The sequence below is a fragment of the Myotis nattereri genome (genome assembly GCF_964212035.1).
Source record: "Myotis nattereri genome assembly, chromosome: 5".
Lineage (NCBI taxonomy): Eukaryota > Metazoa > Chordata > Mammalia > Chiroptera > Vespertilionidae > Myotis > Myotis nattereri.
In genome coordinates this window covers 17,548,986-17,575,768 of record NC_138080.1, presented here as the reverse complement: position 1 = coordinate 17,575,768, position 26,783 = coordinate 17,548,986, and the positions used below count along the sequence as shown (strand labels likewise).

The following is a 26,783-nucleotide window of genomic DNA, read 5'->3' as shown; positions in this document are numbered from 1 at the left end:
ACATCATGAAATGCCATTACGAAGTGGACGTTACTTGACCTTTGCTGGTACATGCTTGCCTTTCTTCCCTTTCCCTCCCCTCTATGCGTCCCTTTTCCTCTTTTCTCTTTTTCTCCCTGAAAGCTTGCCTTTCTCATGGGTCCCTCTTTCACTTCTGCTTCCCTCGCCCTGGCCGGGCGCCCTCCTCCCAGCACGCTGGTCAGCTCCTCCAGCCAGCGCGCAGGCGCAGTCCCGCCCACGCCGATCCCGAGTCACGAGGCCGCAGGCCGCGCGCCGGCGAAGGGGGCGGGGCGAGGCCGCGGCGCCGCAGCGCGCATGGGCGGGGCCGGAGGCGCGGGCTGCCACTGCTATATCTGCGCCTGCGCGGCACAGCTGCGGGGCCAGTCGGGACGGAGGAGACAAGATGGCGCTGCGAGTGATGCGGGGGATCGTGAACGGGGCCGCGCCCGAGCTGCCCGTGCCCACCAGCGGGGCGGGGGCGGGATCTTGGGAGCAGGCGATGGCAGCGAGTCGGAACTACCTGTCCCAGCCTCGCCTCAGTGAGTATCAGAGAGCAAGGTGGATCCTGCCGTCGCTCCTCAGCCCAGCCCCTTGCTCCTACTCACCTGCTGAGCCAGCGCCTGGGGCTGGGGGGTGGGGGAGGGTTTATATTTCCTTCTCGCGCCCCCCCCTACTCTCGCCCGCACGTCTCTCTGTAGAAGAAGACGCGAGTGTACTTCACCTTTCCGTGCGGGAAAGCGCTGCTGCGGGAACTTCCTCCCGGGGTTGGTGGGCTCCTGGCGGCCGCTCCGCCCTCCCCGGCTCCCCGGGGCCGGGGCATGCTAGACACTTGCTTCCTGTCTCCCTGGGAAGGCCGCTTCTTGTCGCTCAGGCTTAATCTTCGCTTGCCCTTCCCTTTGGACATTTAGGGGGTCGAGGGAACGCCCCTTCCCCTGTGCGCTCCGTGGCGGGGACCTGGGGGCAGCGCCTGCCGCGGGCGGGGATGCCGAGCCCTCGCTGACGTGGTCAGGCCTTTGGTGGATGGAGGTCGGTCCGTTGCCAGAGGCAGATGCTGGGCGGAGGGGCTGTGCGACCGCCGGACACTCCGTCTCGCGGAACGCGAGAGCTGAAAAGGACCCCGCAGCTTATCTCGCCGAACGCTCTCATTTTACAGCGAGAAGCCCAAGGTTCCTGGAGGGACCGGACTCGCCAGGCTTTAGACACCTAATGATGGGCAGAGCAGGAACTAAAATCCCCGGATCTTCATTCTCGCAAGGCCTTTTCATACCTGTGTCTCTCCTGACCTGCTAAGCTAACCTGGTTTAGTGTAAGGCTGCCTTGGGGAGACCACACATCTTTGCTCATATTATATAACACGTGTGCACAGGCACGCTTAAGCGTTGTCGAGTGTGAAAAGGCCTTGATCTACCAGGCTTAAGTGATCTGCTCGAGAAATGGCTCTTGATTACGAAGCAATGCAGTTGTGTAGCATCAGACCTCTTCGAAGCTTTCTTAGGAGCTGGGGATGAGCCCTGGAAATAGACTCAGAAACTTGGGGAAGCACCTGATGTTCCCCCAGGTGGCAGTGCCATATTTGCACTGGTTAATTGCCAGAGTTCCTGTTTGTGGGTGGCTCCTTGGTGGAAAAGAATTGCAGATGGAGGGTTTTTCTGCTGCCTGACTAACCCCATCCTGATCTGTCACTGGGTCATGTGACAGCGCTGCAGTGTGAGGAAAGGAAAGCACTTGATTCTATGGTTTGCCGAGATGTGCTTTTTACACTGGGAATGACCTGAATGCTTATTGGGGGTTTATATGAGCTGATATAAATGTTTCAGGAAATTGACAGATGTTGCTTTCTTATGTGGACTTTAACGATCAGTTTATACCTAACAACTATGAATTCCCTTATGAATTGCATTTGTGTGTTTTGCTTTGAGTTGAAGAGAGGCATTAATGATGCTTCTAGGAAAAAATTATTAGGGAGCAATAGTCAGTTTATGTATAATTATTCATTTAATATAAATTCAGAGAGTATCAACTGAAATAATGTTGTTTAGAGAGTTCATGATTAAGGTTGTAAGCCCTTAAGGGGAGATGAGTAGTTATGTCTGTGTTCTGTATGTGCCCGGCCAGTGACTGAGGAACTTCTGCAGAGGAGAGTTCTCCTGACAAACCTGTGGCAACGTAATTCTTAAAACTGAACCTTTAGATTTAGAGGTCAAGAATCCTTTTTGTATCCTCAGTGCCTAGCACAGTGCTTGATACATAGAAGTACTTACCCTGTCTTGTACTTGGTTGTTTAACTTGCATTTAAACCCCTTGTTCTAATAGTTTAGTGGATAGATTCTTAACCTGGATGGAATTAGGTAGAGTAGGGAGTTGGGATACTTGGTTGAGTTGAATTTCCCTCTGTGTCTGGTTTATTCTAAAAAGCATAAATGATATCATACTTAGGATAACATTTGCAAATACCCTTTTTTCTGTATTACCACATTCTTGATTCTAGTTAACAATTTTAATGCTTGTGAATACTGATCAATTTTTTCTAATTGATGATACCACGTTCAGTGATATGGCATAGTAATTTAATGTGCTTTTTAAAGGAAGGAATGGAGTAATATTAGCAATTACACTGTGCAGATTGGGTCCTGTTTTAAAACAATTTCAGGATTGTGGGGTTGTTAACAAGAAATGGAAAATGACATGTGTAGGATTGATATAATCTTGAGCACTTTAGTTGAATTTCTAAAGTCGGAAAGGAAACCTGATTTTCTTTTAAACTTTGAGCAAAGTTCAATAACATAGAGCTTTTGGAAGCGAAACATTTTTAGATAATCTCTACTGTTCTTGAGACCCTAGCTAGGTTAACTTACCTTATGTTTCTTACATCATAAAGCAGAGCTGGCCCCAGGCAGGTCAAATAAAGGAATCATTGGCCTGCTTTTTTCTAGAACCTCTCCCTCAATGCCCACTGCTCAGGGTGTGGGTATAGACCCTTGCACAATGGAAGATGATTGCTCTGGGTTTTTGATTTGGTAATAAGGTGGAGGCTGAAGGACTAGACTGTGAATTGTGCAATGGCTGTGAGTTTTCTCTTTACAAATTTCACAATCATTAAGTGGTGTTAGTAGTATTGAATAATCTCATATCCTGCAGGAGAAAGAGGATGTCATTTGGCAAAACCTGCTTCTTAAAAACCTTTGTAGACTTTGGTTTTAAATGTTACCCATAAATATATATTGCCTGCTTGATAGTTCCAAATCAGAGATGTGACTTGTTGGTTGTAAAATGTGTTTGGTATCCTGTATAATAAAAGGCTAATATGCAAATTGTCCCCTCAACCAGGAGTTCAACTGGGAGTTCAACCAGGGGGCAGGACTGGCAGGCCAACCACCCCCCCGCCCCCACCTGGTCCGATGGGCCTGGATTGGGGTGGGCTGGCCGGACCCCACCCGTGCAGAATTCATGCACCAGACCTCTAGTATAATGTAAACATATATCTGCTGTGTTGTCAGGAGTTGTGATCATCCCCTGCAGACCCAAATTCTTGTTCATTTGGACATTTTCAAGAGGAGAATGGCCATTATTTTGGTAAACAGAAATGTCCATGTAATCTGTGAATGGGTTTTTATTTTTTTGAAGAGCAGGTAATATCTTTGGCAGCCCTGCTCTAAACTGTTTTCTCTTCTTTGGACTGTGAATGATAATGGTGAGAAAAGCTAGAAATATTTTGAGAGATAAAAGGTAGTGCTTGATAGCATTTTCTCTGCTTGGTTTTTTTTTCCTTCTTTTTTTTTTGGAAATAGTTTTAATATTATGGGAAAGAACTATAGTTTGTATATAAACTGTCTTCTAGTATTTATTTGTAGTCCAAGTGATTGGAACTGTGTCATCTCCATATTTTTTAATTATACTAGAGACTGAGTTCAGAAATCTTATAGGGTCATAGGGTACCAACTGTACAATTAGGAAAACAACATACAAAACAAAACCACTTGTAACCCCGGCTTTCCCATTTAGTAACAAATTTCTCAGAGCCTTAGTTTAAGCGTAGAGTGGGTGTATCAGCCTTGCCTGCCTCCCCGCATTTTGGGGAGCTGAAATAAGGTAACTTCCTAAGGAGGCTCTGTAAAAGTTTAATGTATTTTCCACGTTTTTGTTTGGTAATGTTTTTTATTTAGTTTGGGTTATAACACTTGCTAATTTACTTTGGCATGTCAGTTTAATTTAAACCAAGCATGTTGCTTAGCCTCTGATTTGTATCTGAAGTAGTCTCCTCCTGTTTTTCATGTTTTCCAGTGAGGGAAAACTGCTGAAGCGCCACCATTAGCTTTTTCCTCTGCTTAAACTCTCCAGTGGCTACACTCCATTGAAGACAGATTGTTGTCCAGTAATGACAAAATGTGAATACAAAGGGAATCATTGGCCAGTGCGTTAAATAGTAAAAATAACTTATTTTTTTAATAGCTAAAGATGCAGACTCATGAAATTATTTTGAGTGATATAGCTACATAAGTCTTGCAAATAATTATGAGTGTACCAGACCACAAACAAACAAAAACAGTTCAGCTTTATAATTTGAGCTGCAGGTCAGAGTTAAAGAACAAATGCCTCTGGAACCAGACCATATAAGTTCAGGTCCTTGGGCAAGTTACTTAACTTCTGAGAGTCATTTTTCTCTTCTAAAACTTGGAATAATAGTTAACTCATAGACCTGTTATGGAGATTAAATAAGAATTTCTTATAAGTAGTTATTAGTGTTGGTGTTAATGAATTCGAATGGTTATTGGCTTTGTAAAAGACTACATAGTATGTAAAGTACAGCATAGGGAATATAGTCAATAATGTTGTAATAACTATTGTATGGTGGATACTGGAAATACATGATTCTGTACTATGCACCTGAAACTAATAATAATATTGATGTAAACTATAATTGAAAAATTAAAAAATTTGTTGCAAATTTAAAGAATCTTGATGAAGTAGAACCTTGTCTTGTGTAGAAGTCAGCTTTGTTCACTGTTTCCAGGAAAAGCAATGACTAGTGTTTTGGGGTTTTTTTTGGTCATGCTTTTGCTCGTGACTGGCAAACCTTCATAATTTTGAATGAGTTTGAATTTAAACATGAGATTCTGAAACGTTGTAGAGGTTAGAAATTTAAAAGAGACACAAATCTTGTTCAAAAGATAAAGAGACTTTCAGAATCTGAAGGGTTTTATTGATGTTACATTTGCCTATAAATCTCAAACTAGATCATGCCTCCTAACCAGCCCACTCCTTTCATCCCCAACTGTTTAGGTAAAAGTTTTGAAAAGGTCTCTTTTTGTGTGTTTTTTAAAACTGGGTTCTAAGATAACATGTTTCTAAGGTAGCTCATTTTGCATTTCCACAAAGCAATTTTAGAAGTCATTGATAGAATGTTTGGACTCTTAAAATGAGAACAATGAATAATTTTTCAGGGTTAGGAATTATTTTTAAGGGTATTAGATTATTTTAAAACGATGGAGTGGATTTTATAAAAGAAGCAGAAAATAGGACATTTGGGGCCTTTCTAATAATTTTTGAGGAATGACTTATTCTTTTACATTACCATCCACTCAAGTAACTTAACTTTTTAAATTTGTGATTTGCCTTTTTCTACAGTTAAAAAAAAAAAAAAAGTCATTTGGGAGCCCTGGTGAGATAATTACAATTACAGATGTACTCAAGCAAATATTTGGTGTCGGGATTTAAATGTCCTGTGAATATGAAAGCCGAGGGGCATGATAGTGCTTGCCATGTTTCTACCTGGGCACTGCTTCCTGGCGGAAGACATTGTGTTTTTGAGTTCTGGAGCCCCTTGGGTGAACAGACTGGTTATTAAATGGTTTCCTCATTCTTGGGAGTCTACATCTGTGCCAGAAATCTCTGCGAGACTTGATAAGAAATCAAGCAAGTGAAAAGTTCCCAGTTGGTTGACAGCTTCTTAGAAATTATTTTAGGCCGTGTACTAAGTCTTCTTCATACATTGATTTTATTTGTTGTTTTTTTCCAGCTGTTCTGACTATACATTTAGTTAATTCTGATACAAGACTTACTCTCTCTGGAGTGTTCTGTTTTACACCTAATTCCAATTACACTTGGCAAGTTGTGTGAGGTGTGATGTGGTTGAAGGATAGCTACCCTGGGATTAGCTACTTTACAGACTGGCACTTTATTCCAAGGGCATAATTTCCAGTGGAAAATATAAGCCTCTAAACTGACAGTAACATTTAACTTTTTTTTTTTTTTCTTAAGGATATTTACCTTATTTGACCCTCTGGCCTTTCATTCCATTGCCCACTCCCTCTTTAATAAAGTAATTTTCCCATAGTTTCTAAGATACCATTTAATGATAGCTTTTTACCTTAACACTACGTTTCCTCAGATTTCCTTTGTGAGTTTTGTCGCTTGATAGTATTCCCTTCCCCTTCCTTGTCTACTTCGGTAAGTGCCACCTCCTGTACAGAGTTTTCCTTTTCAAGGTGAGAATGACAGCTAGGTTTTCCCTGTGCTTCCACAGCCGTTTGCACATCTGTTAGAGTTCTTAACTCCCCCGTTCTCCATATAAAACTGAACTCTCGAGGGAAATCTGTTCCTCTGTGCCCTTTTTGTTTTTATGTCCTGGGTTCTTAAAATACTGTGATTTATAGTAAGGATTCAAAATGTTTTTGGTTGGATGTGGGTAGATTATGAAAAGTTGTACAGGCACAGGCATATTTAATTTTAAATTCAATAAAAATTTTTGTAACTGTTTGCTCCATATTGTAATAGGTGTGATAAAGTGGAGAGAGGTTTTCGTGTAATCCCAGAGAGATCATTTAGGCTGTTCTATTTGACTCAAGTGGGCTCTTCTGTTTTTCTTTCCAGCATACAAGACAGTATCAGGAGTCAATGGTCCACTGGTGATCTTGGATCATGTTAAGGTAATGTACCACCATCATTGTTTACCATTTATGAAGTTTAAAACATGGCATTAAGTCCTGTTTAAGAATGCTTAAGGTTTTATGTTATGATTTTTAAGCCATTCCTTGGTCTGAATGTCAGTGCTATAGAGGAGCCAAGAGTTTTAGATAAAAATAAGAAGACTGGATTCTAGTACTGGGTATACTGTGGATTCTATTTGTGACTGAGGGTCTTTTGTCTGCAGAATTAAAAAAAAAATTTTTTTTGTTGCTCTTACCTCACAGATAGGTTTTATAGAAAATTATAAAACTGTTGAAAGACATAAAAGAAAACCTTAAGTGTAGATTCCATGTTCATGAATGACAGAATAGCAAAGATGTTGATTTTCCCCAGGTAACAAAATCAGTTAGAGATAGAGTAATTAGGAATAGGAATTTGGTGCAGGGGTAAGCAAGTATATCAGTGGAGCAAAATTAAGAAGTTGCCTCACACAAGAGAATTGGACTTGGTAAATAGTAAAGGCTACAATACAGGCCAGTGGGGGACATTTTGTGCTACTTGGTAAATATTATTAGGACATTTGGCTTCTTATATGCAAAAGAATAAAAATGAGAAAGGGAAAATTACATAGCAAAAATAAATCCAGATGGATTAAAGGCCTGAACATGAAAAACCTATTTCAGAAGACAGTACAGAAGACCATTTTAATGACTTCTCAACAGTACACAAGAGGTACAAATTATAAAGGAAAACAAATTATTTTATTCCATAAAAAGTTTTAAAACTTCATGTGATAAGATACCATAAACAAAATTAAAAGGTAAGAGACTGACTTGGAACAGATATTTGCAAAAAGGTTAGTATCCAAAATCTATAAAACTCCTAAAAATAAATAAGAGGATCCAGTTGAAAAGTGAGGAAAAGATAGTAATAAGCCAGTCATAGGAAATAAAGTCTGAATTGTAAGTAAACATGAAAAGATGCTCAATATTAGTAGAATCAGAAAAATGCAATTTGGAAAGATGCTATTTTTTTACTTTATTAAATGGCAAAAATTAATGTTTAATAGTAATTATGTAAGCTAGCAGAGTTGTAGGGAAAATATACTTTTGTATACTGCTAGGAAGATTGTAAATTAATACAGTTCTTTGCATAGTAATTTGGCAGAAAATGGGCACAGTCTGTAGCCCACCACTAAGTAATCAAATACCTTAGGGCAGTGGTTCTCAACCTTCCTAATGCCGTGACCCTTTAATACAGTTCCTCATGTTGTGGTGACCCCCAACCATAAAATTATTTTCGTGGCTACTTCGTAACTAATTTTGCTACTGTTATGGATCGTAATGTAAATATCTGACATACAGGATGTATTTTCATTGTTACAAATTGAAAATAATTAAAGCATAGTGATTAATCATAGAAACAATATGTAATTATATATGTGTTTTCCAATGGTCTTAGGCGACCCCTGTGAAAGGGTCGTTCGACCCCCAAAGGGGTCGCGACCCATAGGTTGAGAACCACTGCCTTAGGGGAACTCAGGCACATTTGCATGAAGAGCACATGGGAGAATGTTCATCCTTGAACTCCATTGGTAGAACAACTGAATAAAATATGGTGTCATTTGATTTTTTTAAAAATCTTTCTTGTTGAAAGTTACATAGGTCCTCCTTTTTGTGTCATTTGATTTTATTTTCACTGTATCTGTTTTAACATTAATTCTAAGCTGACCATATATCCAAAATCAAGTTGCTATCAATGGTCTGTCATAGTTTACTTGGCAGATGTGTTTCTTCACTTCACACAAAAGAGTGGTACATCTTTCAATAGATTATGTTGACAAAATAAGGTCAATATTACCATGACAGACCCAAGACACAATGTCAAATGAAAAAGAGGTAGAAGGTGATATATTTAGTATGTTGCCATTTATATAAATGAAACTACACTCTATTTTTAGAAACATGCATTTAAAATATTAAGAACAGGAATACATATCTGGTTAGGAGAATTAGATTGAGGAGGGACCATTAATGTTACCATATTATAATAGCCACTAGATGCCCTCTGGTGGTCAGTGTGTGTCATAGTAACTGGTCATTCCCTGTTGTTCTGCCCTTAGGGTCAGTTTGCATATTACCTTTTTATTATATAGGATTATTACTTAATTGCATTTTATCCCTCTGCCTCCAATGCATGCAGGAGATTACACACACATCTCAGATTATACACACAACAAACATCACTTCTGAGTAGGGGGAACATGGTTATTTGTAAGTTCTGTACCTTTCTATAGTCTCAAAACTTTAAAATATACACAGAAGAAAATAACTTAATTGCTGTGTTTTCACAAATTTAAGACTCTTCTCTCTGTATCTTATGCTGGTTTGCCAATGTGTATACCAGTGATTGGCGTTTTAAGGACATAAACTGCTTGAGGATGTCATCAACTCTTGGGTGTACCTTTGTGTGTCAGGGAGGTGGTGGGATTGCATATGGATACATGCTATGATGGAGATAGAGCACATGGTGTATTTTGGAGTTTTTAACCCTACCCCTAAATCTAACTTTAACCTCTAACCCTATAGTTAGTTATCGATCCTTTATTTTTTTCTATTTAGTTTCCCAGGTATGCTGAGATTGTTCACTTGACATTACCAGATGGCACGAAGAGAAGTGGGCAAGTTCTAGAAGTTAGTGGTTCCAAAGCAGTGGTTCAGGTAAGCATAATTTTAATAACTGGCTAGTTGAACTTTCTCCTAATCACAAAAATATAAGGAACACTGCATGTTTTTTCTAGTCATTGAATAAGTATGTCTGTGGAGGAAAAAATTATTTTTGCATGTTTTCTTGTCAAATGTCAGCCACTTATATCCTAGATTCTAGCCCAATAGCTTTACTGGTAAAATGGCTTTTTTTTTTAAATGGATAAAATGAAGCAGATGATCACATAGAAGGAGAGAGAAGAAAAGCAGAATTCACAGCTTATGGAATGAAACCAAAACAGAATCTGAGTCTGTTTCTTTAAATTGTTTCCTATAACTCCTAGTTTTTAATGTTACTGCTTACGGTAAATGCATTTTTCCCAAACAACATGTTCCCCTAAAAAGTAATCTAGAGCAAGGGTCAGCAAAATTTTTGTAAAGGGCCAGATAGTAAAGTTTTTAGGGCTTGTGGAGCCACCTAAGGTCTCTGATGCATATTTTTACTCTTCTTTCTTTTTTTAAAGTAAACAGTTATTTAAAAATGTAAAAAAAAATTTTTAGTTTGCTTGTAGGATTGGATGTCCTTCATGCACAACCCTTGTTAAGAGGTTGTGTTTGTGGTACTAATAATAGTGTACATTTATGTATTTGAGTTTATAAGGGCTGGAAAAGTTTAAATTTCTTTTACCCTCCTGATTACTTCTCTTTCTTGGTAGGTATTTGAAGGGACTTCAGGTATAGATGCCAGGAAAACATCCTGTGAGTTTACTGGGGATATTCTCCGAACACCAGTTTCTGAGGATATGCTTGGTAAGTTGATATCCTTTTCCACACGTTTCCATAAAATCTTTTTTAAAAAAATGATGAATATTTGTAACATTGTCTGCCGGAAGCCAATTCCAGCATGTCAGCAGAGCTGAATCATCTGGAGATGGCTGAGGGCATTTCCCCAAACCTGAAAAGGATGCATGGGATGATTGCTTGCTGCCAGACAGCTAAGGGCATCTCAATCTACATGTTATTGCCTCCTACTGGCCAAACACCTGAACAGCCGTAGGCAAATTCCCCCCCCCCCCCCCCATCTGACAATGCTTTTGTGTACAAACCCTGGCCTTTGATGTATATCTACCTCGCCTTAGGACAAATTGTGTTAATAAATAGCAAGGGGTCCTGAGACAAGGAGAGCTTAGTTCCTTTAGCTAAGCTCCTCTGGCCCCTCAAATGCCTTTCAAAATTAAGTTTCGTCTCTGGACTCTTATTTAATTTACGCACAGCGCCTTCTCCAGGCTCCTGAACCCTTCCAGATGCTGGATTAGGACCACCGGCGTTAATTGTCCACTTGTACTGTCCTATTGTTTTAGGTCGGGTATTCAATGGGTCAGGAAAACCGATCGACAGAGGTCCTGTTGTACTGGCTGAAGACTTCCTTGACATCATGGGTAAGGACAGTAAATGGGATTCTGCGTTTTGTGGAAATAGCCTATATCTGTCTAGCTTATATCTTCACCAGATGGTGATCTGTTGTGGTACTTTAAGTTGATAACCAACTTGCTCCATAATTAATTACTTATTTAATAAATTTATTTTTTCTAGAGATAATCTTAATATTTTATATAAGTATCTTAATATATCACTAGGGTATGTTAGGAATGTAAATAATAAAGTCATGGCATTGAGGCTTGCTCTCTTATTTGCTATACCTCTATTTCACTTTAAGAACTTGAGTTCCACTATCAATATTTCATGAGTCTAGGCAAGACTAATGGAAAAAATTATCTAAACAGTTTTAGATTTCAGAAAATAACTGATATTTTAAGAGTAGAAAGAAATGCTGTATATGTTTTAGTCTGCTTGCACAGACATATTAAAATGTTCCCTTTTGGAAATTCATTAGGCCAGCCAATCAATCCTCAGTGTCGAATCTACCCAGAGGAGATGATTCAGACCGGCATCTCGGCCATAGATGGCATGAACAGTATTGCTAGGGGGCAGAAAATTCCTATCTTCTCTGCTGCTGGCTTACCACACAATGAGGTGAGAACTAGGGTCTATTTGATATGAAATTTAACAAGGAAGAATTCCTAAATGCTTGACATTAGTGAGAAACCAAAGGGGTTTCAACATTAATCTCCAGTGTTACTGTTTATATAATCCAGTTACATTGAATCTTTATCCATACACTAGAGGTCCGGTGCACGAATTTGTGCACGAGATGGGGATGGGGCTGGCCAGGGGAGGGGCTGTGGATGGTTGGCAGGCTGGTTGAACTCCCGGTGGAAGGGACTATTTGCATATTAGCCTTTTATTATATAGGATGATAGCTCTCTTGTTACTTACTCTTAGGAATTTTTGCATGCAAAGTGCAAAATAGTTTATTGGATAAAGTCCTTTAAAACAGCGGTCACCAACTGGTGGTCCACAGACCACTGGTGGTCCATGAGGTCCAAAAGGTTGGCAACCGCTGCTTTAAAACATTCCAATTTTATTTATAATTAAAATTTCAAAAAGTTTAGGATAAAAGTTACTCTGTTTTAGCAATGTGGTTTTAGATTTCAACTCAGTGCTTTTGTACCCCTCATCAGATTGCAGCTCAGATCTGTCGCCAGGCTGGTTTGGTAAAGAAATCCAAAGATGTAGTGGACTACAGTGAGGAAAATTTTGCAATTGTATTTGCTGCTATGGGTGTAAGTATAAATATTTGCTGGTTTAGTATGAAATATAAAATTAATTGCTTATGTTATTAGAATAGTGTAGAAATTACACATGTATCATTGAATTTATATCTAGGTAAAGAAGTTGCAAACTAAGGATTAAAATTTGGCATTTGACTATGAAATGTAAGAATAATTTTCTTTGTGCTCAAAGTAGGCTGTTTACTCTGTTGACTTTTGTGAAAAATATGTGTGAGTACTTGACAACTTTAAAAGAAAGAACAATGCAGATCTATAGCTTAGCCTACATCAGAAATACATAGTATTGAGAGTTTTCTTCTCCCAGCACTGATGAAGTCATTGCTATTTAGGTAAACATGGAAACTGCCCGGTTCTTCAAATCTGACTTTGAAGAAAATGGCTCCATGGACAACGTCTGCCTCTTTTTGAACTTGGCTAATGACCCTACGTAAGTAAATAGAGCTGTTTCTTTCTGTTCACCCAGGCTTCAGGTCCAAATGCTACCTAAGACTAGGGAGGAAAAGTGTTATGAAGCAGCATGGACTTAAGAAGGAGATAACTCTATCTAAATTCCAGTTGTACTTCTTGGTAATTATTTGACTTTGGGCAAATCATGAAGGTTCTGAAGGTCAGTTTCCTCTTCCAGAAAATGTGACGAATAATACTTGTTTCACAGGGTTATTGTGTTTATTAAATGAGATAATCTGTATAAATTACCTAGTACACAATTTGTACTCAATGAATGAACTTTTCCTCTTAACTGAGCAATCTGGACCCTGTTTCTCCTTTCTTCCCTCCCTCTCCCTCCCTCTCCCCTCTTTCTTTCTTTCTCTTTCTGTTTTGAGAACTATATAGTTCTGAGAAATTATAAAATAACTGATTTAACTTTGTAGAAGTAATTATTATTATGTAAATACATAAAGTAACTGCTTTACTTAACTTTTACAGTAATAATAGCTTTACCCTCCTCAATTTATTTAAAACTTGTAGAGGGAGATTGTACTATTATTTCCAGAATCTCGTTTTCTTTTGTTTTTGGCCTTTTTGTTTGAGTGACATAGGACTTAATGTTCCGTTTCAGTATTGAACGAATTATCACTCCTCGCTTGGCTCTAACCACAGCTGAATTCCTGGCCTATCAGTGTGAGAAACATGTATTGGTTATCCTAACAGACATGAGCTCTTATGCTGAAGCACTTCGAGAGGTAACTTTTTTCTAAATTAAAATGGCTTCCTTTCCAGGGGTATCTTATCCCTTTGCAAGTTTTCATTTTTCTTTTATCATGTTTTTATTTTTTAAAAATATATTTTTATTTCAGAGAGGAAGGGAGAGGGAGAGAGAGATAGAAACATCAGTGATGAGAGAGAATCATTGATCAGCTGCCTCCCGCACACCCGCCACTGGGGATGGAGCCCGCAACCCAGGCATGTGCCCTTGACCGGAATCGAACCCAGGACTCCTCAGTCCACAGTCCAATGCTCTATCCACTGAGCCAAACCAGCTAGGGCTTTCATGATGTTTTTAAAACATATATCTGTCACTTTAGTTGAAAAGATTAGATGATAAGATTTAAATTATTAGCCTATTTATCATTCTGTCACTGTCTCCATGAATTAAGGCTTGATTCTGGGAGAGAGTAAATGGCAAATGATGCAAGCTCTTTATTCAGTTACTCTCCCAGGAAGTTCTGTCTCTGTCCAGACTGTCAGTTTTTAACGTTTCCCAGAATTTTATTCTTAATGATGTTACTATTTGAATAAAGTCCATATTCTGGCAGAACCCTTCTCAGGACCTTTTCCTTCAGAAAACTCAGTGTTTAATTAGGACAATATTAAGATTTTTGCGTTATCACCAGAAATTTAGGGTGTGTGTTCTAATGCAAGTTACTCAAATGTTGAGTGAGGTACTCTTTTAAGCATGTAAAAAGTTTTTTAAAATTCCCTGAGATCCATCACCAAATCTCACTCTGCTACAAGGCTTTTTAGTGGAGGACTCCCCTCCCCCGATACCCATCGTAAACCATTACCTTTTCTAAAATGAGCTATTAGAAAGTGAAATTTAAAAATACATAATTGCCGAAACCGGTTTGGCTCAGTGGATAGAGCATCGGCCTGCGGACTGAGAGGTCCCAGGTTCGATTCCGGTCAAGGGCATGTACCTGGGTTGCGGGCACATCCCCAGTAGGAGATGTGCAGGAGGCAGCTGATCGATGATTCTCTCTCATCGATGTTTCTAACTCTCTATCTCTCTCCCTTCCTCTCTGTAAAAAATCAATAAAATATATTTTTAAAAAAATACATAATTTATAAGCCCAGATTTATTTTATTAGATTCAACAGACATAAAATTATTCTGTTAAATTGCCACTGAAGTTTTCTAAATGCTTATCTTATTTTCTCATTGCACATTGATAAGAGCTGGTCTGCAGACCATACTTGGAGTGACGTTGCTATAGCACGCTCTTTTGAAGGAAGCACTTAAATTTGGCCTTAATGTTTTGGGTTTTTAGTGGTTGTAGATTAATAGGTACACCTATATTCTAGTATGCATGTCTCAAAGAAAAAGACCATTTGTTATTAATCTTATTTTGTGCAGTGAATGGACTCCTGGCTCTGTGATTTTGGGAAATTATTTATCAGACCTTTGGTTCTAACTACAAATTGACATTAACAATAACAACATTACCTTCCTCATAGGGTTGTTGTGAGGATTAAATAATGAATGTAAAGTATAAAGTACATCAGATGACTCCTGGTGTAGATTTCCTTCCCTTTTGACCTTTTTGGGTTTAGCTTACATATATATGGCAAGACCCTTGGCATAAAATAAATCTTGTGAACTAATCAATTCTCTTAGTTCCGTGGTCGGCAAACTGCGGCTCTCGAGCCACATGCGGCTCTTTGGCCCCTTGAGTGTGGCTCTTCCTAAGCCTTAGGAGTACCCTAATTAAGTTAATAACAATGTACCTACCTATATAGTTTAAGTTTAAAAAATGTGGCTCTCAAAAGAAATTTCAATCATTGTATTGTTGATATTTGGCTCTGTTGACTAATGAGTTTGCCGACCACAGTCTTAGTTTTAAAATTAACTTCCTTTGGTTTATAAAATTGCAAGCTATTTCCTTCTAACAAGCTATTTGGAGATTTGGTAACATGATTTTAGTAAAAAAACGTCTGGTCCCAATTATCAGCATTTTCTTTGCAGAATACTTGAAATGTGTTACTAGATTTTTCTAAATGATCTCTCAGAGACTATTTAAAATGGAAAAGATAATATTCCAACTTTCTAAGCGTGTTCAAACAAACAAAGCTTTGCTTTCCGTATTCCATGTTGTGTGATATTCTCCTCCTTGCCTTATGTCAGGTTTCAGCGGCCAGGGAAGAGGTTCCTGGTCGACGAGGTTTCCCAGGTTACATGTATACAGATTTAGCCACAATATATGAACGTGCTGGTCGAGTGGAAGGTAGAAATGGCTCGATTACTCAAATCCCTATTCTCACCATGCCTAATGATGGTAAGTTTTTGGGTTTTGGATTATAGCAGGCCTAATGCTTGTAAGGGCTTTGATTCTAAGAGGGAAGACAATTTACCTTTTTTAAAAAATACATATTTTATTGATTTTTTACAGAGAGGAAGAGAGAGGGATAGAGAGTTAGAAACATCAATCAGCTGCCTCCTGCACACCTCCCACTGGGGATGTGTCTGCAACCAAGGTACATGGCCTTGACCGGAATCGAACCCAGGACCCTTCATTCCGCAGGCCGACACTCTATCCACTGAGCCAAACCGGTTAGGTTGACAATCTACCTTTTTGAGAGTGTTTATCTTCCAAGGGTTTACATTAACTAGTAAGTTGTACCTAAATAAAATTTTTCATTTGAAAACTGCTCATAATTATCATTATCCTTTTGTAGATGAAAAAGTAATAATTTTCTTTATAATTAGAATTTTTAAATTTTCACTTACTGGATACTATTGAGTGCCTGCTATTTGTAGGACAATGGTCTGGATATAAGTAATTAAAAAAACCACTATGGTTTTTACCTAATGTAAGTTGTTTAGTCTAATTAGGTATTTTCTTATGTGTGTGCACAAATAATTTAAAGTGGCTTAAGTGTCAAAAGCACAAATAGTAAATGCCACAGACTTTAGAGACAGGTGCTCACCACCAAAGGCTGATTAAAACTTTTAGTTTCCTTTACTCTGTGTGAAAGCACACAGTGCAGTGCCTGTCTCGTGTGTGCTCAGGGTGGCTCCTGGGGCAAAGACTTCCCGCCTTTAGTCCTTTTCTCTGTTTTTAAAAGGCACTTTTGGAAGATATTTTCAGAAACAGTGAAACTCACTATATTGAAAACTGTTCTAAGTGCTTTATAAATGGTGGCTAATTTGATTCTCATAGCATTTGAGGTAGATTCTCTAATCTGAGGCACAGGGCGGTAAAGTGATCTTTCAGAGTTGGGCAGTGAGAGCCTTAGGACCCAGGCAGTCTGAATTCACAATTTGCTTCTGCCATGAAAATTATTTGTTCCAAGAAAGTAGCTACAAATTACTTTATGTAATTTAGCAGACTTAGAAATGTCTTGACTTGTGTGACTGGGTGCATCATGTGCTGCCTGCATCATGTCACTTTCCTTGTCTAGTGTCTCTATATTTCCCATGTTAAAATAGCTTATGAGCTAGGAATAGTCTCTCAGTATACATCCCATTGGCAATCTCTGCAAGGGAACTTTGTGTTCAAATGGAATTTTTTTTTTTTTAATATTTTGGGGAGAGATCACATAACTAGGAGAAGTAATACTTTTTTTAAAATATATTTTTATTGATTTCAGAGAAGAAGGGAGAGGGATAGAGAGATAGAAACATCAATGATGAGAGAGAATCATTGATCGGCTGCCTCCTGCACATCCCACACTGGGGATCGAGCCCATAACCTGGGCATATGCCCTGACTGGGAATTGAACCATGACCTCCTGGTTCATAATTCAACACTCAACCACTGAGCCATGCCGGCCAGACAGAGAAATAGTACTTTTTATGAATGCAGCTAATTTACCTCATGTGCCAACACATAATTAACTATGCTGCAACCAAATAAATTAAACTGTCCATTTTGGTAACCTCCAGCCACATTTGGCTATTTAAGTTCTAAAGTTTGATATTAGATAAATTTGAAAAACCATAAAGTTTTTCAGTTATATTAGCCACAATATTTTTGGTGCTTAATAGCTACATTTGGCTAGTGGCTATCATATGGTACAGCATACATACAGAACTTTCCAATCATCACAGAAAATTATTTTATACTAGAGGTCTGGCGCATGAAATTCGTGCACGGGTGGGGTCCCTAGGCCTGGCCTGCGATCAGGGCCAATCTTCCCCAGCAGTGTGTGGGGTGACTGGCGGGGCAATTGGGGACCCGGCGCCTCCTGTGTCCCCCACCACCCACCTCCAGTTCCTGGTTCCCCATCTGGCAATCGGAGCCTGCCAGCCGGGGGAGTGGGGGCGCCAAAAGGTTGTCCAGCAGGCCCCCATTGGGCGATCAGGGCCTGCGGGCTAGGGGCAGCTCCTGCATTGAGCGTCTGCCCCCTGGTGGTCAGTGTGTGTCATAGCCAACCGGTTGTTTTGCTGTCCGGTCGATTTGCATATTATGCTTTTATATAGATATTTATATAGATAGATAGATAGATAGATAGATAGCAAGCACAGTTTTAGGCAGTGCTGTAGGTACTGCAGATTGACATGCTGTGCGTTTGTTTATATGAGATGACACTTTAACATCAGATGTCTTCTTGTAGATATCACTCACCCCATCCCTGATTTGACTGGATATATCACAGAGGGGCAGATCTATGTGGACAGACAGCTACACAACAGACAGGTATTTGACATTTGAGTGGCGCAGTAAAGCTTACAAATCTACTCTTCAGTTACTCTTTAGTGACTTGGACTTTGCTCTTAGGAATTTTTTTTTTTTCTTTAGAAAATAACACCTTAAATTGATTTTGACATGGCTGTAAACTTGTCATTTCTATGTACAACAGATTCTCGAATAGCATTTGTTTAATGTCATTTTGTTTTAAAGTTGATGAGATGCCGTAGGAACTTAACTCTTGTTTGTATCAATCAGCCTATGGGAAAACTAGTTTCATTATATGTCACTTTACTTCAAATCAAAGAACCCATCAATGACGTTAAGAGGATTGACTACAATATCCTGTTGTGGCTAATTTCCACTTTTTCTTTATTGTGCCTTATAATGGAGTCAGTTGTCTTAAAGAATGTTTTTGGGTATTCTATTCCATAATGGTATAATCTACCAATCTACACTAATAAAAGAGAAAAATGGTCATTGGCGTACGGCGATACCGTTTTCATTGGCTAATCAGGGCTATATGCAAATTAACTGCCAACTAAGATTGGCAGTTAACTGCCAACAAGATGGCGGCTAATTTGCATATGTAGGCACAATGCAGGGAGGCGAAAGGGAAAGCAGGAAGAAGCCCCCTGCCACTGACATTGATCGGAAACCCAGGGGGGAGCTAAGAGCTGGGGGGCAGGGCAAAGGCAGCCCTGGGGCCGCCTTTGCCCTGCCCCCCAGCCATGATCGGAGAATCAGGCGTCTTTGCCGCCCTGGCCAGTGAAGCAGGAAGTAGGGGTGGAGCCAGCGATGGGAGCTGGGCACGGTCGAAGCTGGCAGTCCCAGGAGCTAGTGGTCCCTTGCCTGGGCCTAAAGCGAAGCCCACGATCGCGACGCCCCCCGCTGCCACTGCAGGTCCCCACTGCCTGGGCTGGACGCCCAGGCCAGAGGCGTTAGGCCTGGGCAGGGGCGGAGCCTGCAACCGCGGGGAGCTGGGGGTCCCCTGCCCAGGCCTGACACCTCTGCCGGAGGCCTCAGGCCTGGTCAAGGGGCCGATCCGGTGATTGGTGATCGGAGGGTGATGAGGGTCAACTCCTCTGGCCGAGGCATCAGGGCTGTGCAGGGGGCGGAGCCAGGGATTGGGGGGATATGATGGTCCCCTTGCCCAGGCCTGAAGCCTGGGTCAGAGGCGTCAGGCTTGGGCGGGGGGTGGAGCAAGCGATCAGAGGGAGATGGGGGTCCCCTGCCCAGGCATGATTCCTGGGCCAGAGGCCTCAGGCCTGGACGGGGGCCAGAGCCAGTGATCGGGGGGAGATGGGGGTCCCCTGTCCAAGCCTGACACCTCTGGCGGAGGCGTCAGGCCTGGGCAAGGGGCCGATCAGGCGATCGGAGGGTGATGGGGGTCTACGCCTCTGGCCGAGGCATCAGGCCTGGGCAAGGGGCCGATCCTGCGATTGGAGGGTGATGGGGGTCTACGCCTGAGGGCTCCCAGTATGTGAGAGGGGGCAGGCTGGGCTGAGGGACACCCCCCTCCCCCCATCCCCCACCCAGTGCACGAATTTCGTGCACCGGACCCCTAGTCATATTAATAATACAAAAACAGATTTTTTTCTGTTTTTTTTTTTTTTTAATTGAGTTACTAGGGGCCCGGTGCACGAAATTCGTGCACTGGGTGGGGGGGGGGAGTGTCCCTCAGCCCAGCCTGCCCCCTCTCACATACTGGGAGCCCTCAGGCGTTGACCCCCATCACCCTCCAATCGCAGGATCGGCCCCTTGCCCAGGCCTGACGCCTCCGCCAGAGGTGTCAGGCTTGGACAGGGGACCCCCATCTCCCCCCATCACTGGCTCTTGCCCCCGCCCAGGCCTGAGGCCTCTGGCCCAGGAATCATGCCTGGGCAGGGGACCCCCATCTCCCTCTGATCGCTTGCTCCACCCCCAACCCAAGCCTGACGCCTCTGACCCAGGCTTCAGGCCTGGGCAAGGGGACCATCATATCCCCCCAATCCCCGGCTCCGCCCCCCACCCAGGCCTGATGCCTCAGCCAGAGGAGTTGACCCTCATCACCCTCCGATCACCAATCACCGGATCGGCCCCTTGACCAGGCCTGAGGCCTCCGGCAGAGGTGTCAGGCCTGGGCAGGGGACCCCTAGCTCCCCGCGGTTGCAGGCTCCGCCCCTGCCCAGGCCTGACACCTCTGGCCTAGGCGTCGGGCCCGGGCAGCGGGGACCTGCAGCGACAGCGGGGGGCGTCGCGATCGTGGGCTTCGCTTTAGGCCCAGGCAAGGGACCCCTAGCTCCTGGGACTGCCAGCTTCGACCGTGCCCAGCTCCCATCGCTGGCTCCACCCCTACTTCCTGCTTCACTGGCCAGGGCGGCAAAGACGCCTGATTCTCCGATCATGGCTGGGGGGCAGGGCAAAGGCGGCCCTGGGGCTCTTAGCTCCCCCCTGGGTTTCCGATCAATGTCAGTGGCAGGGGGCTTCTTCCTGCTTTCCCTTTCGCCTCCCTGCATTGTGCCTACATATGCAAATTAGCCGCCATCTTGTTGGCAGTTAACTGCCAATCTTAGTTGGCAGTTAATTTGCACATAGCCCTGATTAGCCAATGAAAACAGTATCGCCGTACGCCAATTACCATTTTTCACTTTTATTAGTGTAGATAATTTATTAGCTTCAAGTGTACCACATAATGATTCAATATATGTACAGATTGCAAAATGATCACCAAAATAAGTCCAGTTACCATCCATCATCATAGTTAAAAATTATTTTTCTTCTGATGAGAATTTTGAAGATCCACTCTCCTAGCTACTTTCAAATATAATACAGTGCAGGCTTTTTGTTTGGGTTTTTTGTGTGTGTGTGTTTTTTAAATCCTCACCCAAGAATATTTTTCCATTGATTTTTAGAGTGAAAGAGAGAGGGAAAGACAGAAATATTAATGTGAGAGAAACACATCAATTGGTTGCCTCCTGCATGTGCACCAACCAGGGCCCAGGCCAGGGAGTAGCCTACAACCGAGGTATGTGCCCTTGACCAGAATCAAACCCAGGACCCTTTGTTCCTCAGGCTGATACTCTAGCTACTGAACCAAACTGGCTAGGGCTACAGTGCAGTTTTATTAACTGTATTCACTATGCTGTACATTACATCCCTGTGACTTGTTCATTTTATAACTGGAGATTTTGTCCGCCCCCCAGCTCAGGCAACCACCAGTCTGTTTTCTATTGAAGTGAATTAGTTATGCAAATAATAATAATAATAATAATAATAAATAATAATAATAATAATAAAACTTTGAGAGTATTTGCTTAGGATGTTTTCAATATTCAGTATTTTTGGAGGTGTCAATGAAGTACTGATGGTCATAATCTGGCCACTCAGTGTATTCATGAGCTTGGGGGGGTGGGGGTCGGGGTTTGTTTTTAGATTCCACATGTAAGTCAGATCATATGGTACTTACCTTTTCTGTTTGACTTATTTCACTTAGCATAATTACCCCTCAAGATCAATCCATGTCAAAAAGACAAGATTTCATTCTATTTTTATGGCTGAATAACCAAAAACAAGTTTTTGATGGTTCTGTACTAGGTCAGCTTTTAGGTGGAATTATTGTTAGTCTTACTATTTTGTATGTGATTTTGAGTCAGAGTTCAGAAGACCACTTAGGCAGATATTGAAAATTTAGTTTTTCAATATAATCTTGTACTGTTATATAGGTTTTTGGATTTGATTCTCAAAAGAAATATTATGCCATAAAGAGTTTCATACCAGGAAGACATGTTAAAATTCACCTAGGAAACAACTGCAGCAGTTTTATGTAATTTAAGGGATAATAACAAGTTTCCAAATGCTACTTACTACAAGTACAGCTTGAATTTTGTACTAATTTTTCCCCTCCATTCTACCCAAGATTTACCCGCCTATTAATGTGCTGCCCTCATTATCACGGTTAATGAAGTCTGCTATTGGGGAAGGTATGACCAGAAAGGATCATGCTGATGTGTCTAACCAGCTGGTATGTATATCTTCTTAATGATGGCACTTAAAGAAGTAAATGCCTTTCTTAATCTATTCTTTCTGCTGTCTTATACCTCCTGTCTTTATCCCATGTCACTTTTCTTTTCCCCATCCATATAGGATTTTAGTGTAGGCTTCATATGTGACACAAAAACATTCATTAGAACCAAGCAGTCTCTTTTTCATAAGGAGGGATGCTGGTAACGAAGAATAAAAATCATATGCTTGAAACACTTTTTTATGCTATACAAAGTAGCTTCTAAATAAAAAACTAAGCCATAAGGCGCTTTTAAATTTTTATTAGTAATCATAATAATAATTGTGGAGTATTCCTGAAAGGATTCTTTAACTTTCCTAAAGTAGAAATGGTACACCTCATAGCACAGATGTTTTTCTTGAGTAGAACTTCAAGATGGATTACTCCATGGTATGAGTTCTGATTTTCAAATATTCTATAAAGTGTAAGCTCATTGAGACATCGAGGAAGTGTATTTTTGTAGCAGTGTCTATTGCATGCTGAAGATTCCTGTCCGGGTGAGACCGCTTTCTAATAAAGTCCTCTGATACTTTCATGGGTTTTATTTATGTGAATTGTGTTTGTAAGGAACGTGAAATTCCTTCTGTGTTCTCTTATGAAGACAGCTAAAGCAATACACTTACACAGTCCGGATTATCATTAACATTTATACAATCCTATGTCTGCGTGTGAACCTTCTCTCTCTAGTATGCGTGCTACGCTATTGGTAAGGACGTACAAGCCATGAAAGCCGTGGTGGGAGAAGAAGCCCTTACCTCGGATGACCTTCTGTACTTGGAGTTCCTGCAGAAGTTTGAGAGGAACTTCATTGCTCAGGGTAAGAGGCCTCTTTTCTCACAAATATCAACAGCCTCATATATAGTTTTGAAGACCTCTTTCCCAATCTGAGATTTTACATTGGTATCTACCTAATTTTTCTTCTGATTAGAGAAGAGGGTTTTTCAACTCTGTTGTGTCTTTGTATTTAGTGCTTTGGGTCCTTCCCCTCTGCCTTCCACTCTATTATCCAGTTATTGAGCTCCCCCTTTATTTTCTCCCTTCCTTACAACTGACTTCTATTGCACGCCTCCTTCCTCCTACCCTCTCTGCAGCCATCTTCGCTAGCTTTGGGGGTTTGGGACTTTTCTGACCCATCTGTTTTCATCTCCTTTTTTTGATATATCTTTCTGCTTCTTAATTGTTTATATTCCCAGAGGCGTCGTTGCCTGTGCTTCCCTCCCTTCTTCCTCCTCCCCTGCCAAGCTTTGGCTTGTTCCCTATGCATTGACTGAATTTTGCTATGTATGATCCTTACCCTCTCTCTGAAGCCCTAATCCCACATCTTCAACTGGGACACCTTATTTATGCCACCAGCCCTGAGGCTCAGCCTGGTCAGGACCAAAGTTTTTACCCAACTGACCACCTGCCTAGCAATTCCCTCTTCAGTTTCTGTCTGCCTCGCATGACTATTGTCCTGGTTACTCAGACTCAGTAATTGGGCATTGTCCTGGGTGATGTCGAAACTACTGACCTCTGACCACTCTTTGGGTGGGATCACACTTTGAGTCTTAAGACCTAGTCCACACCTTTGGTTTCATCGTTCCTGGTTGCAAAATGCCAGCTTTTTCAGTTTCCCTGATCCCTTCTATACTATTGCCAGAGTAAATTTTATTGATTGTCCCTCTACTAAAAAGTCCAGAATGGTTTTCATTTCATAGCCTATGTAGTGGAGGGTTTTCAAGCTGCTTGGCTTGGTTTCTCCTGCCAGTCCTGCTAACGCTGCTAATACTCTTCCTGACCTCAGTGGTACTTAGAACAGATGTGTTCATTTTGGAATAATGCATAAAGCTACGCACTAGGATTTGTACACTTTGTTATTTATGTGTTAAGTTTTTTATTGACATTAAAATCTCCAAAATATAAGAGTTTTTTAATGGATACCTCAATACCTTAAAAGTTAGAGATGAAGTTCTTCTGGTAGAGTAAAGAATCCAGAACTTGAGCCACTCTGGTTTCTTAGTTAAGAAATGAGATTTATTTGCATAAGGTTGATTTCTGCTATTAAAAAGAATAATAACAAGAACTTTGAAAACCATTGACCTATTCAAGTATTCAATTGGCCTTTCTAAGTATCTGTCAAATTCAGCCTCTGTTCCTGGGAAACTTTCTCACTCCTCTGGACACAACATGAGTTTGGTTTCCATTGCCCAAAGTATTTAGGTCCCCACCCAATTGTCAAGAAAACTCCCCTTCTCTCCCCTCCCCCACTCCCCTCCACACACACACTAGACTGCCTGCCTGCTGTCTCTAGCCCTTGGGCCTCTCTTCCTCTGATTCAAGATGGTGCTTATTGTCTGTGGCCTCATTTCCACATTCAGTCGCATCCAGTCTGGGGAGACCTAACTGCTCTGCGTCTCTTCTTTTTTATACTTCATGCTTCCAGTGCTGGTCATATAACAGAGTACATCCTAAATAACCTGGTAAGTTGGAAGTAGTTTGCCTTTATTCATCCAATCTCAATTTTTTATAAGGTCCTTATGAAAACCGCACTGTCTTTGAGACTTTGGACATTGGCTGGCAGCTGCTCCGAATTTTCCCCAAAGAAATGCTGAAGAGAATCCCTCAGAGCACCCTGAGCGAGTTCTACCCTCGGGACTCCGCAAAGCACTAGCTGCCGTCTCATCGTTGGCTCAATACCCTTGTGTAATACTGGTTCCGTTTATTGATTCCTTTCACACTTGCCCATCCCCACTTTTGTGTTGGAGTTTACCGTGTTACCCTGTAATTAAACACAAAGAATAGGTGACATATTGTGCCAGTGTTGCAATGTCTTAAACTGCTAACAGACTTTAAAATATTCCCTGCCCAGAAAACTTGGATCTTCAATGCTTTGTTTAAAGTAGCTGCAGGGATGGAGGCGAAGTTTTCTTACTCATGTGTATTTGTAAATAGTGGGATAGTTGCCTAATAATGTCCTCATTATTTGAGTCTCTCAGACCTTCCTTCTCCACCTCTTGAGAGTATCACTATCTGAAGCTGTAATGCTTTGAGCTCCAGATTGGGCAGGATCAGGACTAGAAGAAGCCTCTGCTTAGAAGAGCCAGATCTCTCTCCTGAGCATTGTGTTTGGGTTGCGGTGTACCACTAGGTCTGTGCTGCTGTTCTAAGCAGATGGTTTTTACTGTCCACCTGCTCTTTCCTATTTAATGAGTAGATTAGAAAAGGAGTTGGGACTCCTGTGTGTTCATGTGCTCTCCCTCTGAGTAGCACACAATCTTGCAGCATTTGCACAGCTGGCATTGATCGGATAGCAGTGAGATGCCTTGTCTTGATGATCCTTACTGGGTTGTCATGCAGAGGAATCATAATTAAAATAACCAGTATAATTGTTGCTTGGGAAGAGTTGGAGGTACAGCAAAAATAAAGAAAAGAAAAACCTACACCCATGCTACATTCGGACATGCTAACAAGTGGTGTAATTTTCTAAAGTGTTTGCCAGATGCTGAGGACATGGTGTGGGAGAAAGCTCTCCTATGTAGAGACATGTTAAACTGTTGGAGAGCAGCCTTTGGAAAACCCCTGTTTGGTCCTGCTTTCTGACCTATCTCTGCCTCTTCAGGGTAATCTTGTGGCACAAGTGATAGCATTTAAAAGCTTTAGCCTTTTAACTCCTGCTCCTTCCTCTGCTGTGAGCCTGAGCTGTCTTCTATGCACTCCGCCCTGTCCACTGTGTGGTCTCTGTGTTCGTTAGTTGGATGCAATAGCGACTTCTCTGTGCATTCCATCTTTCAAGTTGTCTAAAGTTCACTTTTTTCTCAGAGGATGTATGTGGGAGAGGCAGCATGATTATATTTTAATGTAGAAAATGTGACATCTGGATATAAAATGAAAATAAATATTAAATTAAATGCAAGTGACTGAAAGTGACTTTGTGTCTTCAAATCAGAAAAATGGTGTCAATAAGCAAATATATATAATAATACACCTCTTTGATTCACAGTTTAGAACATCATGCCCAACCCTTTGAGTTATAAGGAGCATGGCCCAGGTTTTGCACTCTCTGTTTCTCAGGCTGCCCTGTTCAAGCTCTTTTCAGTAATATCTCTTCCAACATCTGTAGTTTCATCCAATGCTGAGAGTCGCTACAGGTGTTCCTTGGAGTTGTTTCAGACATTTCCAGGACCTCTGGAACCCATCTGCCATAAATGAAAGTGGGTGATAAATAGAAAATGAAATACATATTGAAACAAGTCAAAGCTTGCTTCAAATAAAATTTTAAGTATATGTCCAGTATATCAAGAAAACACGCTGGTTGAAGCACCAGGGTGTGGCATCCTGGGGGCATCCTGTTTCTCATCTTCAGCAAGGCAGTTGTAGGAGATGGAGAGGAAAGGGCTCAGTCATGGCAAAAATTGGCCAGGCTGTGTTCTAATCCTGGAGCTGCCACTAACTGTATGGCCTTGCTTAGTATTTTGACAAGTTTGAGTCTGTCTGCTTATGTTCCTTATAGGGTTTTTCCAAGGACTAGAGCTTTTGTCTGTGCAACACCAGAACAGCATCTGGTCCATGGTAGGTGCTCAGAATAGGCTGCTACTATTAACAAACCTTTA

General features: G+C 41.3%; 1 protein-coding gene across 1 annotated transcript; it reads left to right on the top strand.

The window, feature by feature from the left end:
- The first annotated feature begins 382 nt into the window (after positions 1-382).
- ATP6V1B2 (ATPase H+ transporting V1 subunit B2) lies at positions 383-26,090 on the top strand. Its single transcript, XM_081093104.1, has 14 exons — positions 383-539; positions 6,871-6,926; positions 9,528-9,626; positions 10,328-10,421; positions 10,973-11,050; positions 11,506-11,645; positions 12,194-12,295; positions 12,634-12,731; positions 13,365-13,488; positions 15,647-15,797; positions 18,079-18,161; positions 22,051-22,155; positions 22,882-23,011; positions 24,705-26,090. The coding sequence occupies exons 1-14, from the start codon at positions 404-406 to the stop codon at positions 24,842-24,844; spliced, it is 1,536 nt and encodes a 511-aa protein (XP_080949230.1). The 5' UTR covers positions 383-403; the 3' UTR covers positions 24,845-26,090.
- The last annotated feature ends 693 nt before the right edge of the window (positions 26,091-26,783 follow it).

Coding starts and splice junctions, on each gene's coding strand:
- ATP6V1B2 (XM_081093104.1), top strand. CDS start 404: ATGGCGCTGCGAGTGATGCGGGGGATCGTGAACGGGGCCGCGCCCGAG. Junction 18,162..22,050: donor GACAGCTACACAACAGACAG/GTATTTGACATT, acceptor ATTCTACCCAAG/ATTTACCCGCCTATTAATGT. Junction 22,156..22,881: donor CTGATGTGTCTAACCAGCTG/GTATGTATATCT, acceptor TTCTCTCTCTAG/TATGCGTGCTACGCTATTGG.